Genomic DNA, 14338 nt, shown 5'->3' on the forward strand with positions numbered 1-14338 from the left:
ACTTGATCGGTGTCAGTTTTTTTCTTCCTTCATTTCTTTACAGCCCTTTCTGGACCGCTGAGGAGAATTGTCCCATCCCGACTACCCATTAGGCCTTCGTCTCCTTTGTCCTTAGTCAGACTCCGTCTAAGTGCAGCGACAGCTGTAGATAAAACAGCTGCAGAACAAAAGCAAACCTGTAATACTGTGTTAAGGGAAAGCCAAGGAAAGGAACATTTGGAACAAGCTAAGTTAATAGGGGAGTAGTCAGAGAAAGCCTTCAGGAGAAGCCCAGCAAGACCTTGCAGGACTGATGTTCCTTCTTAAGTGGTGGTCATGGTGGAGAGGCAGGAATTCACAGGCCGTGTGCATCTGGCTGTCTCTCTGGCTTGGCCTTGGCCGACAGGCGGAGCAGTCAGACCCGCTGGGACCCCAGGAGCTGAGCAGGCGGTAGAGCTAATCCTGTGCCTGCGTCTCTTTCACAGGACTCCGACACGACCATCCCAATGGATAGCTCGCTGCATTTCAACTCCTCCCTCCAGAAAATTCACCATGGCATGGACGACCTCACCGGAGGCGGGCACAGTATGCTGGACGGACTGAGGGCCCAGAGACTGACCTTGAAGGTGGGGGCTTTTCTGGGGGACAGGGAGGAGGCCCTTCGTTCTGGCCTCATCCACCAGTTGGGTACCCGCGTTGACGTCTTGGTTACGTATCCTCGCGTTTTGTTACTTTGGTGGTGAGACAGAGCCCTGAGTCTGGGGTCCTTTCTTTTGGAGCTGAAGTATGAGGAGTCCACAAGTGACCACCTTCCCTTCGCCCGCAGCTGCTACTTGTGCTTGCGACGAACCATAATTTGGCATCACTTGGTATCTGGGTCTTTTTCCGTTTACTGAACTTACCATGAAAGTGGCTGCTACGATAGGCACCACTGAGACCAAGAAATCCCACAACTGCCGAAATTACAGAATGCACGATTCTGAGAAGGCACACGTGGCCACACGTGGCCCCTCGCCCTCACGTGGTTTCCCGGAGAGCCCCTCCGGCCGACCACCTGATAGCCGAGACCTTTTGTGCTCTTTAAAAAAAATTTTTTTTTTCAACGTTTATTTATTTTTGGGACAGAGAGAGACACAGCATGAACGGGGGAGGGGCAGAGAGAGAGGGAGACACAGAATCGGAAACAGGCTCCAGGCTCCGAGCCATCAGCCCAGAGCCTGACGCGGGGCTCGAACTCACGGACCGCGAGATCGTGACCTGGCTGAAGTCGGACGCTTAACCGACTGCGCCACCCAGGCGCCCCTACACCTCCTGGTTTCTAACGGTCTGGACTTAGGACAGGGCATGGCTGGGATGGGTCACCTCTGCTCCATGATGCTAGAGCCTCAGCCGGAAGATTCCACGGCCGGGGAGGAGAATCATCTGGAGATTCACTCCCATGTCTGGTGCTTGATGTCCGCTGCGCTCCTTAGCTGGGGCTGTCCACTGGAACGTCTACACAAGGCTTCCTCGCAGCCTCATGTTCCAAGAGTGAGTGGCCCGAGAGAGAGAGCCAGGTGGGAGCTGCATCCTTTCTGTGGCCAAGCCTTGGAAGTCACAGGACATCTTTCTGCAGTCTCAAGCCTCCCCCCCACTCCCCCACAGTGTGTCATCCATCAGCCACAGTGTGACGAAAGAGCAGGTGGGGTGGGATAAACCCATGGGTGTGGCCATCTGAGGGAAGCACAGTCGGCCACACTCCCCTTGAACAACGCGCCCATCTAGCTCACAACAGTAAAATACTCAAACTCTGTCGCCATAGGTACCAGGTAGCATCTACTCGCTGGGGGAAGCAATGGCACCGAATCCCTGGATGAGTCAGATTTGACCAGGTGCAGCTTGGGAGGAAGGTCTCCGAGGGAACAGTGTGAGCAAAGGGGTGTGCCCTAGTGGGGGCAGGGCTCGGGCTTGGGCTTGAAGGCCAGGTACGGGGTATCTGAAAGCAGGTTCATTACTCTCTGCCCTGCTCCGTTCCCCACCCCTCTGCACAGGAGAACGTCCCTCTGTGTGCTCAGACGCCCCTGAGCTCGGGGGCAGGATGGCCCTGAGCAGCAGAGGCTGGCAGGATGGGGGCCGCCCCGGCATCTTGCCTGTCTCAGACCCTGTGCGGCAGCCTGGGAAAGTCCTGGGCTTGTCTCTGGGCGCGGGGGTGGGGACGGGGGACGGGTACCCTGTGCCACGGCAGGTCAGTTCAGTGGGCTGACACTTGGGGCTGAGATGAAAACGTCGGGTTCCAAAGCCCAGAACAGAGGGAAAGTGGAGCTGGAAGGGGTCCCTAGGGACCACCACGGCTGACCTCAGGGAAAGTGACTTGCCAGGGATCATTCAGCCAGTCGGTAATGGTCAGTCTGGAATCAGAGTGGAGGTCACCTACTCCCGGGCCAGTGTCCCGCCATTCCTGCTGCCTGTGGGCCACCTCCCCGGGCCATCTTGGCCTGGTGCTAGTTTGTGGCCCTCAGCCCAACTACAATCCCCTGGCCTGGCACTGTCCCATATTCTCGCCAGGCACAGCTAACTGGGGTGGCAGGAGCCATACCAAAGGCTTTTCGGATTTGAGGGCCTCTCCCGAGCCCCTCAGATACTGACGTGAACTGGCACACACATTGCCGGCTTGTGATGTCCCGTAGGGGACGCAGACGGCGGTGGACAGAGCCCATGACCACGGCTGGAATGGTGGGTTCCAGAGCGAAGCCTGGCGGTGGGTGTCATTCTCCCCGTTACCCACTGAACTATATCTCATCCATCCAGAGTCAGTTTCTATGGCAACAGCAGAGTCCTTACCCATCATTTTCATCTGTAAAGATCCACCCCAGCTGCCTGAGGCCGGGCTCCTTGCCCAGCTGCACACCGGGCCCAGCTCCGCATCCCAGGTGTAATGGTGAATCGGCAGCCTGCCAGCCGGGACCTCCTGGGAGGTGCCTGGTAACCGGCATAGCCCTTGAAAATGACCGCATAATCACTTCTTAACCGGGTTAGGAACTTGCTTCCAGTGGCCCCCTCTTGCTTCTGCGTCAGTCACCTCCCTCTTCTCCTCTGGAGCTTACCATCGAAGACCTCCATTCCCTTCTGCCCAGCCTCCAGAGCAAGATAATGCTAATCGAGGCTGCTCCGAAGCCAGCCGCTAACCTGCTAACCCCGGGGAGAGGGGAGCCTCCAGTCTTTGCCACCCGGGTACGCTCAGGGATGAAACCCCGCCTCCGTGGCCCCAGGGCCAGAGAGCACTCTGTGTGTGGTCCACGCACCCCACCCGCCAGCCCTGTTGTCAGCCTTGGCGGGGGCGCTTCCCCCTCTAACCACCACCACCTTGACAACCCAGTTCCAAGCCCACGCCCGCCAGGAAGTCTTCCTTTCTACACCGCTTTCCTCTGCATCCTCTCTGCATGCCTGTATTTGGTTTCTGCAACATAGCTCGGGGCGCCTGGGTGGTTCAGTCCGTTGAGCGTCCGACTTCGGCTCAGGTCATGATCTCACGGTCTGTGAGTTCGAGCCCCGCGTGGGGCTCTGTGCCGGCCGCTCAGAGCCTGGAGCCTGTTTCGGATTCTGTGTCTCCCTCTCTCTCTGCCCCTCCCCTGCTCATGCTCGCTCGCTCGCTCTCTCTCTCTCTCTCTCTCTCTCTCTCTCTCTGTCAAAAATAAATAAACATAAAAAAAAAATAAAATCCTAACAGCTTCAGGATCTTTCTGACCTTGAAGAAAGGGCAAATGAAGATACTGTGCCACCACTTCAGAAGCAGAGCCTGAAATTCTTCTGTGCTTTAGAGGTGGTGTTGCCATCCTATGAGTGCCGGAGTCCCGGAGCTGGCATGGCCGAGGAGCCTTTGGATAACCTGGAGGAAGGCCCGTTTACGGTGGGGGTGGGGGTGGAGGGGAGGCAGAATCCCTCTTTCTCTCTAAAAACTCATCTTTTCAGATTCATCATCCAGCCCTCCCCCTTGCTAAGCTCCTAAAGCCCTAGGCAGAGTTTTTCTGGCCTACGGTACAGGCTTTTATCTCAGGCAATACCTGAAAGAACCTTTAACTTTAAAATTCTAAAGCTGACTTTCTGCCAAGAAGTTTAGGAGGAGGGAAGTAATGTTTTTCCCATTTTTGGTTAAGAATTCGCCTTGTGCTAAAATAGTCCTTCAAATACATATCTCTTGCAGCCTGCAGTGATCCCAGCAAAGTGATCATCTAAAGACTTAAATAAACTCTTGTGTGAATGTTGAGTCCTTTGCCTCCTATCAAAGGGCTGGAGTGTAAAGAGTCAAATACAGATGCCTAGAAAAGGTATTCCCATTGGTACTGTGTTTTCTCCCAGTGCCTACAGCACTTAGGCTTAGGGTTTTCCGGGAGGGGCAGGGCTGTTAGCAAGGCTAAGGGAGTAAGGCTCCCTTGGGTGATGCCCAGGAAGAGACCAGGCGGTCATGTGCACTACCACCGAACCTTTCTCCCCATGTGACTCCAGCCCTTGATGCACAGGAGAGTAGGGTCTGCAGTAGGGTCTGAAACTAGAGTTTCCGCCTGTCCATTTGAAATCTACGAGCGATGTGAGATCTGTGCCACTTTCTTGGCTTGAGTCTCCCTTTTGGTACTTCCAAAACTTCTGGAGTAGATCAGGGCAGTCAAAATGTGCCCTGCCAGGATATACCTACAGCAGAGTCATTCAGCCTTGTGTTGTGCCTGCCCTTACTTGCTAAGATAATGAACGACGAATCATGGATGTATTTTCACCTTTACACATATAACCCCCAAATCAGTTATCATTCAGATAGGCATGTTAAATCCATTTGTTTTGGTTGGATGCAGGGCCATTATCATTTCTTATGAAAAGGCGGACAGTCCAGAAGCTTGCTATTCAGAAGGCTGTGTCAGATGCATTCCAGAAACTGTTGATTGTGATTTTAGGTAAGACTTACTTGATTGTCCTTGCAGTATATCAGTTTCAACGAGCAAATAAACTCATTTTGAAAAGTTAATTGGATGAAAACACTTCATATTCTTTTATTCACCAAATGCTTTCAAAGCAGTAGTCTCAAACTTGTTCTTTGTGGCATTTGTGAGAAAAATGACCACAAATATTTTTGTCCCCAGTATATAGATATACAGTGATTTACCTCTGTCCACACAGAAAGTGTTTGACCCAGTCTTCTTTCTTGATTGTTTGCTCATAACACAGAATGCTATTGTGAGTATAAGCTTTGGGGGCACGTGTGTGGCTCAATCAGTTAAGCGTCCAATTGTTGATTTCAGCTCAGGTCGTGATCTCACGATTTGTGAGATTGAGCCCCATGTTGGGCTCTGTGCTGACAGCGTGGAGCTTGCTTGGGATTCTTTCCCTACCTCTCTCTCTGCCTCTCCCTGACTCTCACATGCCATGTGCTCTCTCTCTCAAAACAAAAAAAAACAAAAAAAACAAAACAAAAAAAAAACCTTTGAAGCTATGGACGTCTGGTGTTGAATCTTAGCTCTGTCTCCTAGATTTCTTATGCAATTTTAGGTTTTATAGTCAGATTTGAAGTATTTAATCTCTCTACGCTGCAATTTCTCTATCTGCCAAGTAAAGGTAGTAATTCAACTTACCTCATGGGGGATGAATTGTAAGAGCAAATGAGATGATGGAAAAGTTTAAAACTATCCCTGAAACATGGTAAGCAGAGAAAATATGTTAACTTGTTATCATCGTCTTCCTGTTGGAGAATTTATTAGATTATGTTTTTGGAATCCATTCAGCTTCAGTTTTTGTTTTTGGCACTGACCTATTGGGTGAATATGATTCTTATATTAGGGTCAGCTATATTTTTGTGAACCTTGAAAGTGGTCAGGCTATTGAATAGCATCGATTGTGTTCTCTATTGCGTTCTACAATGGTGTGAATGTTACAGGCTGTGCTCCAAGGGAACTTTATAATTAGTAATGAGTCCCCAGACAATCGCCCCCCCCCCCACCCCGCCCTCGCCGCTTCACAGTCTTGCAGGCTTAGAGACTAAGAAAGCCTAGCTAAGTTTCAGAGGCCTTATTTGCCCATAAGAGTTGACCCTGGATTGGTCTCAGGCTTCCAGCCTGGACAGCTCTTGCAGTGAAAGTTGACTTCCCTGGTCATCAGGTAGAATCTCCATTAGCTGTCAATTCTGAGTAACAACCTTTAAGAACCAAACTAAACCTTTGGGTTGCTGACCTCTCCCTAACATGCTCTGGTATCCCTTGTACACGATCAAAATGTTGTAGCTGTACTTTGCCTTAAGGGGAATTGTATTGTCTATAAGGGACATGGGCCAGTTTCTGCCAATAAACTGTCCAAGCGCATTCTCTCCCTCCCCCTCCCCCTCCCCCTCCCCCTCTCTCCAAAGCATTGTTCATTGTATCTGGTGGGATTTTGTTTCCGGGGAGTAGACACTGGCCTTGTTTCTAATATGAAGTATCAGCTATAGTCCATGGTCTCTATTCCAGAACTCACACTGACCTCTACCTAATGCCTTACTGTCTAGTCATCTGATTTTGAACATTGTTGTTTCCATAGTTTTAACTTCCTGTGTCATTATTCCTTAGTTCCTATCTCTTAAGATGATAGCGTTTTTGAACCACACAGTCGTTAACTTCATATGTATTTTTTCACACATAGGTATGATTAAAAACTGAAGTGTGAGATGAGAAAACTTCTAGGAAAATGCTTTTATTTTCTGCTTTTATAAATAAAAAGAATGTCTAGTTATTGGGTGCTATCATTGGATACAGCTAGTTTTAGAACAAGGAAAATTCTGAATTGATCTTGTTAACTTTATTGATTTTTTAAATGTTTATTTTTGAGAGAGTAAGCAGGGGAGAGGCAGAGAGAGGGGGACAGAGGATCTGAAGTGTGCTCTGGTGCTTACAGCAGAGACCCCGGTATGGGGCTTGAACTCATGAAGCATGGGATCATGACCTAAGCTGAAGTCAGACGCTTAACTGACTGAGCCATCCAGGCGCCCTCTTTTTTTTTTTTTTTTTTCCAATCCTTATTCACTTTATTTCAGAAAGTGGTAAAATAGCTGTGGAATACAGACCCTGTGAAGAGATCACAGATGCCAGTACTGAAGACGAGCTACAGGATTTAATTCAAGTATGTGGAGATTAAAGTTCAGGGGTGACATAGCCACTGTAGCCATAATGTAAAGCAACCAGCAGAATTTGGAAGACTTTGGCATTAGCTCTATCATCCTTTGGGAAATGTGAAACTCAGAAACTGCTTTTGACTGCAGGGGATTTCTGGGGCTTTTCCTCAAGTCCTGACCCTTGGCTCTGACCCCTTATTTGAAGTTTGGAGAGCAAATTTCATCAGAGCACTCCCACAGTTGTGGACATAGGAGAGGACACAAGCCTTTTAGAGCTCCCCTCAAACAGAATCTCAAGGATTTGGGAACAGAGTAACTATGGCCTTAAATGTGATTATACTACAGCGTTTGAAACCATTATGCCATTCAAATAGGATGTGTCACCCAGATGTAGGCATCTCATATATATCTTGCATGAATATCTTGCTGAAGAACTTTTCTGTAAATCACTCACATGGATGCCCTGAATTAGGGATTAAGTTGCCAAAATAATTTCTAAAAGAAAATACTAATGTGCCACATACAGAATGTTAAAAAAAAAAAAAAAAAAAAAAGCAAAAATGTGTTTCATGTCATTGAGAGCTTAATTTGGGGCTAGATTTGTGAATTTTTTTTTTTTTAGATTTTTTTTTTAATGTTTATTTATTTTTGAGAGTGAGAAAGAGCGTGAGCTGGGGAGGGGCAGAGAGAGAGGGAGACGCAGAATCTGAAGCAGGCTCCAGGCTCGGAGCTGTCAGCACAGAGCCCGATGCGGGGCTCCAACCCATGAACCACGAGATTATGACCCTCTCTGCCACTCCTCCACTCGCACTCTATGTCTCTGTCTCTTGCTCTCTCCAAAATAAACATTTAAAAAAAATTTTTTAAAACAACAATAAGCATTTATTCCTCAAAAAACATCTTTTTTAATGTTTATTTTGAAGAGAGAACAAGAGAGAGAGAGTACAAGCAGGGGAGGGGCAGAGAGGGAGACATAGGATCTGAAGCAGGCTCCAGGCTCTGAGCTGTCAGCACAGAGCCCAATGCGGGGCCGAAGCCATGAATGGTGAGACCATGACCTGAGCCAAAGTCAGACGCTCAACCAACTGAGCCACCCAGGCGCCCCATTCCTCCAAAGGGACGGGGGGAGTGGTGGCCTTTGCAGGGTGGAGGGAGGCCTGGGCCCCAAGTGATTCTGGGAAAAGGGCCCGCTCTGGTGGTGCGGAGCCCATCTCCAGGGAGCTAATAAAGGTGGCGTAAATAAAGATATCAATAAATAAAGGGTGGGACGTAGGCGGGGGAGGGGCGCGCACTTGCTAACAGTGCACGCGCGCATCAGGGGGCTGCCATAATGGTTTGGCTCCCGCTCAGTTCCCAGCGCCAGTACCCCACTCGCCTGGGTCGCTGCGCCCCGGAGCCTCCGCAAGTCATGTCCCGGCTGCGCCTGTTGGCCCCACTGCTTGTCCTTATGTGGCAACCGTTGTGGCTGCTGGTCCAGGCAGCTCAGCCTCCAGAGTGGGCCCTGGACCCTGCCCAGCTGACCTCCGACCCCCTGGAGGCGGCTGAGCCCTGGTCGTCGCGCTCCTCTGATCCCCCACCCGAATCGCCCCAGGCACTTACACCCCAGCTGGGCTGGGGGGCTTTAATTACCTGGGGTCCTCTGCTCCAGCCCAGATGTTGGCCCCGCCTAAGGATTTGAAGGAGACTTTGGTTCCATTCGTGAACACACATTCCGTTGGAGGACTACCCCCATTCAGATGAGGATCTGAATGACCAGCTAACCCAGCATCAAAGGCTCCCAGAGGTGGTTCCAATGCCAGGTTGGGATTATTTAATGTTTCCCAGGGTTACAGGTAAGCCTTTAGATGTGGAACTTACCACAACTCCAGGGCCTGAGAAAGGTGTTGCACCTTCTATAGCCCAGCAAGAGGCCCCACCTCAGCCTCTTGAACATACTGAGGAAGCAGAACTTTCTCTAACCCAGCAAGAGACCTCGGGTAAGCCTCCAGAGGAGGTTGAGCCTTCAAGTGAGCGGGAGACCCCAGGTCAGCATTCCGAGCCTCCTGGGGTGATTGATCCTTCTCTAAGGCAGCAGGAGACCCCAGCTCAGCCTTCAGTGCCTCGTGAGGAAGCTAAGCCTTCTCTAAGCAAACAGGAACCCCCAGCTCAGCTTCCAGACCCTTTTGGAGAAGCTGAACTTTCTCCAACCCAGGAGGAGGTCTCAGCTCAGCTTGCAGAGCTCCTTAATGAGGCAGAATCTTCAACCCAGCAGGAGACTCCAGCTCAGTCTCCAGGGGAGATAGAATCTTCTGCAACCCTGCAAGAGCAACCAGCTCAGCCTCCAGAGCGGCCTTCCAGGGAGGTGGAACCTTCTCCAACCCAGCAGGAGCACCCAGCTCAACCTCTATGGCATCATAAGATGACAGTTTCACCTCCAGGTCACTACCGTGATCAACATTTAAACCTGCCCAATGTCAGTTTGAAACCTCCAGATGTGCAGCTTACCATGACTGCAGAACCCACTACAGAGGTGGGACCTTCTGCAGTTCAGCACGAGACTAGAGCTCAGCCCTCAGTGCCTCTTAATGTGGAACCTTTTGAAACCCAGCATGAAGCCCCAACTCTGCCTCCACAGTCCCCTGAGGTTGAATCTTTGCCAGTTCAACAGGAGACTCCAACGCAATCTCCAGAATCTACCACACAGGAGAAACTTCCAACACAGCAGGAGACCCCAGTTCAGTATCCAGAATATCCTGGCGAAGTTGAACCTTCTCCAACCCAGCAGGAGGTCCCACATCAGCATCCAGCGCCCCCTGAAAATGTTGAATCTTCTCCAGTCCAGCACGAAGTCTCAACTCCACCCGAAGATTTTCCTGAGGAAATTGAACTTTCTCCAAGCCAGCAGGAGAGCTCAGCTCTGCCTCAAGTGCCTGTTGCAAGTAGAGAACCTTCTCCAATCCAGCAAGAGGTCCCAGCTCAGCAACCAAAGCCCAATGAGGGGGTCGAGTCTTTTCCAGTTCAGTATGAGCATCCAGCTCAGCCTCCAGGGTCCTCTACAGATGTTGTAGCTCAGTCTCCAGCACAGCATGAGGTGACATTCTCACCTCCAGGTCCAGGTGAAGCTCAGCATCCAGTGTTGCCTAATATCACAGTTAAACCTGTGGATCTGAGGATTTTCATAAGTCCCCAGGCAACTAAGGAGGTTGAACATCTTCCAGTGCAGCAGGACGTCCCTGCTCAATCTCCTATTCCCCCTGAGCAAGTTGAATTTTCTCCAGCTCAGTCCAAGCGTCTTTCCCAGTCTCCAGAGTCCCCTGAAGATGAGTCTTCTCCAGGCCAACAAGAGGTCCTAGCTCAGACTCCAGACCCCCGTAAGGCTGTGGAACCTGCTTCAGGCCAACAGGAGGCCCCAGCTCAGTCTGTAGTCCCCCAGCTGGCCCCAGCTGTATCTCCTGAGCCCCCTAAGGAGGTAGAACCTTCTCCCACACCACAGGAGGCCCCAGCTCAGCTTTCAGAGCCTCCTGATAGGTAGAACCATCTCCAGTTCAGCAGGAAGTCCCAGCTCAGCCTTCAGAGCCCCCTAATGAGGCAGAATCTTCTCCAACCCCGCAGGAGGCCCTGGTTCAGTCTCCTGTCCCCCAGCAGGCCCCAGCTGTATCTCCTGAGCCCCCTAAGGAGGTAGAACCTTCTCCCACACTGCAGGAGGCCCCAGCTCAGCCTTCAGAGCCCCCTAATGAGGCAGAGTCTCCAACCCAGCAGGTGGCCCCAGCTCAGTTTCCAGTCCTCCAGGAGTCCCCAGCTATATCCCCTGAGCCCCCTAAGGAGGTGGAACCTTCTCCCACACCTCAGGAGGCCCCAGTTCAGCCTTCAGAGCCCGGTAATGAGGCAGAAACTTTTCCAACTCAGCAGGAAGCCCCAGTTGTATCCCCTGAGCCCCCTAAGGAGGTAGAACCTTCCACACAGCAGGAGGCCCCACCTCAGCCTTCAGAGCCTCCTGAGAAGGTGGAACCATCTCCAGTCCAGCAGGAAACCCTATCTCTACCTCTCGAGCCACTTAAGGAGATAGAACCTTCTCTAACACAACAGGAGGTACAAGCTCAGCCTTCAGAGGCCCCTGAGAAGGTAGAACCATCTCCAATTCTTCAGCAGTCTCCAACTCAACCTCCGGAGCCCTCTAAGGAGGCAGAAACTCCTCCAGCCCAGCAGGAGGCCCCCGTTCAGCCTCCAGAGCCACCCGAGGAGGTTGTAGCACAACCTCCAGTCCGTAATGAGGTGACAGTTCCACCTCTAGGACAAGAGCAAGCTCAGCATCCAAACTTGCCCAATGTTACTATTCAGCCTGCTGACCTGGAGCTTACTGCAACTCCAGAACCTACTGTGGAGGCTGAGCATTCTACAATCATGCAGCAGACTATAGCTCCTCCAGAGGACACTGCGGTGACACCTCCACATCCAGAGCAGGTCCAGGCTCAGCATCCAAATTTGACTGAAGCCAGAGTTCAGCCTTTAGACCCAGAACTGACCATAACTCCAGAACCCACTACAGAGGTTGAAACTTCAACCACGCAAGAGATCCCAGGTCACCCTTCAGGGCCACCTAAGGAGGTTGTGGTTCAGCCTCCACTGTTTCGGGAGGTGACAGTTCCAACTCCAGGTCTGCAAGCTCGTCATCCATTGTCACCTAATGTAACAGTTCAGCCTTTGGACCTAGAGCTTACCATAACTCCAGAACCCACTATGGAGGTTAAAGCTTCTACAGCCCTGAAGAAAACTACAGCTCCTCCAAAGGACCTTGAGTAACATTTGCACATCTAGAGCAGGTTCAGGTTCAGCCTTCAACCTTGAATAAGGCCAAAACTCAACAGACCCCAGACCAGCCTCCAGAGCCGCCTAAGGAACTTGTAGCTCAACCTCCAGTATATCAAGAGGCAGCAGTTCCAACACCAGATCAGGATCAAGCTCAGCGTCTGTGGTTGCCGAATGTAACAGTTCAGCCTTTGGACTTGGTGCTTACCGTAACTACAGAACCCACTACGGATGTTAAACATCCCTCAGCCCTGCAGCAGACTACCGCTCCTCCAGAGGACCTTGAGGTGACATTTCCACATTCAGAGCACATTCAGCATCCAACCTTAACTAAAGTCACAGTTAAACCTTTGGACCCAGGGCTTCCCATAACTCCAGAATCCACTACGGAGACTGAACCTTCTCTAACCATGCAAGAGACCCCAACCCAGCCTCCAGAGCCACCTAAGGAGGTTGTTCCGTATCCATCCCAACAGGAAGTGACAGTTCCTACTCCAAGTAAGGATCAAGGTCAGCAACCAACATTGCCCAGTGTCACAGCTCATCATGTGGACTTGGGGCTTACCATAACTCCAGAACCTACTACAGAGGCTGAACATTCTACACCCATGAAGGAGACTACAGCTCCTCCTCCAAAGGACCGTGAGGTGACACTAGCACATCCAGAGCAGGTTCAGAGTCAGCATCCAAACCTGACTGAAGTCACAGTTCCACCTATGGACCTGGAACTTACTGTAACTGCAGGATCCAGTGTGGAGACTGAACCTTCTCCAACCATGCGAGACACCCCAACTCAGCCTCCAGAGCCACCTAAGGAGGTTGTAGTTCAATATCCATTCGAGCAGGAAGTGACAGTTCCAACTCCAAGTAAGGATCAAGGTCAGCATCCAGCATCACCCATCATCCCATTTCGTCATGTGGAGCTTACTATAACTCCAGAACCTATTACAGAGGCTGAACATTTGACAACCCTGAAGAAGACTACAGCTCCTCCCCCAAAGGACCTTGAGGTGACACTTGCACATCCAGAACAGGTTCAGAGTCAACATCGAAACCTGACTGAAGTCACGGTTCCACCTATGGACCTAGAAATTCCTGTAAGTCAGCAACCAGAGTCATTTGAGACAGGTTTTCCTCCAACAACTCAACATTCTGTGGTGCATTTTGTAAACTATACCTCAGAAAAGGCATACACAACTTTAACTTGGCAACCAGAACAGAATGCCGCCACAGACCTCAAAATATGTGAGCGCTGTACCTGCAAAGATGAGACACTGTCGTGTGTTGGTCTCAGCCTACAGCAGAGGCTCCGCAGAGTGCCCGAGCCGGAGCCCGACACCTACAACGGCACCTTCACCATCTTGTAAGAATCGCCTTTACTTGTTCGTTCTCTGCCTCCTGCTTGACATGGCCGTCTCTTCCTCAATGTCGTCCTGGGCCTTCCTCATCTCCCCAACCACGTTGACTGACTTTCTGTTTTTACCTTTTCTTTGTCAACTATCCCTTATCTTCATTTTCCTTTTTACTACTGTTCGCCCTTCTCCAATCTTTTACTTGTAATTGTCCTTATTCTTTTTCCTTATCCAATTTTTAGCCCCATTATTTCATTCCTTAACCTCTACTCTCCCATTTTTGCTCCATCCTCTATAATAGGATACAACAGAGTAGTGAAGAGTAGAGATTCTGGAACTAGATTGCCTGCGTTTGGGCCGAGGTCTGTCATCTATTAGCTTTGTGACTCAGTTTCCTTTTCTGTGAAATGGAAATTATGATAGCTACCATCTCATGGGATTATTGTGAGATCTAGATGAGGTAATACATATGAAGCACTTGGATCAGTGCCTGGCAAAATATGAGTGTTAGCTGTTATTATTTTGATTCCCCAGACCTCATCTTTGACCCCCGGCCTTCCACATACAGTACTCGGTTTGGGCCCAACCCAAGAGTAAGTACGATGGGCGCCACACTAGGATGAAATCGTCTTCAGAACATGAAATGACAGGTGGGAAGAAAGGAAATGGTCATAAAAAGGGAGGTGGCATGTAATTAAGTACTAAAAGAGGTACCATGGGTGTTGGAATTCAGCAGACTCTGTACTCAGTGGAGTATGGAGGTCAGGGAGAGCTGCATGGATAAGCTAACACTTTAGCTGAGACTTAAAGAGTGGCTCTGATGTGTTAAATAGAGAAAAAAATGGGTATAAGTCTAGGCAAAGGCATGGCTGCAGGAATGATCAGGAATTAAGAATTAGGTTAGGGGCGCCTGGGTGGCTCAGTCGGTTGAGCGTCCGACTTCAATCCAGGTCACGATCTCACAGTTCGTGAGTTCGAGCCCCACGTCAGGCTCTGGGCTGACGGCTCAGAGCCTGGAGCCTGCTTCCGATTCTGTGTCTCCCTCTCTCTCTGCCCCTCCCCCATTCATGCTCTGTCTCTCTCTGTCTCAAAAATAAATAAACATTAAAAAAAAAAA

General features: G+C 50.4%; 2 protein-coding genes across 2 annotated transcripts in view; both read left to right on the forward strand.

The window, feature by feature from the left end:
- Positions 1-4972, forward strand: part of LOC147571299 (putative pleckstrin homology domain-containing family M member 1P) — a 29158-nt gene extending 24186 nt beyond the window's left edge. The window contains 1 exon segment of the mRNA XM_086696434.1: positions 465-4972. Coding sequence (XP_086552560.1) covers positions 465-722 — 258 coding nt within the window. The 3' untranslated portion in view covers positions 723-4972.
- Positions 4973-8804: 3832 nt separating this feature from the next.
- LOC147571300 (uncharacterized) overlaps positions 8805-14338 on the forward strand; it is a 42101-nt gene continuing 36567 nt past the window's right edge. Inside the window, exons 1-3 of the mRNA XM_086696442.1 lie at positions 8805-10476; positions 11040-11500; positions 12157-13232. Coding sequence (XP_086552568.1) covers positions 8877-10476; positions 11040-11500; positions 12157-13232 — 3137 coding nt within the window. The 5' untranslated portion in view covers positions 8805-8876. The remainder of the gene's footprint in view (positions 10477-11039; positions 11501-12156; positions 13233-14338) is intronic.

The sequence above is a fragment of the Puma concolor genome, unplaced genomic scaffold (genome assembly GCF_028749965.1).
Source record: "Puma concolor isolate L17-30 unplaced genomic scaffold, mPumCon1.1.hap2 unalloc_scaffold_30, whole genome shotgun sequence".
Taxonomy (NCBI): domain Eukaryota; kingdom Metazoa; phylum Chordata; class Mammalia; order Carnivora; family Felidae; genus Puma; species Puma concolor.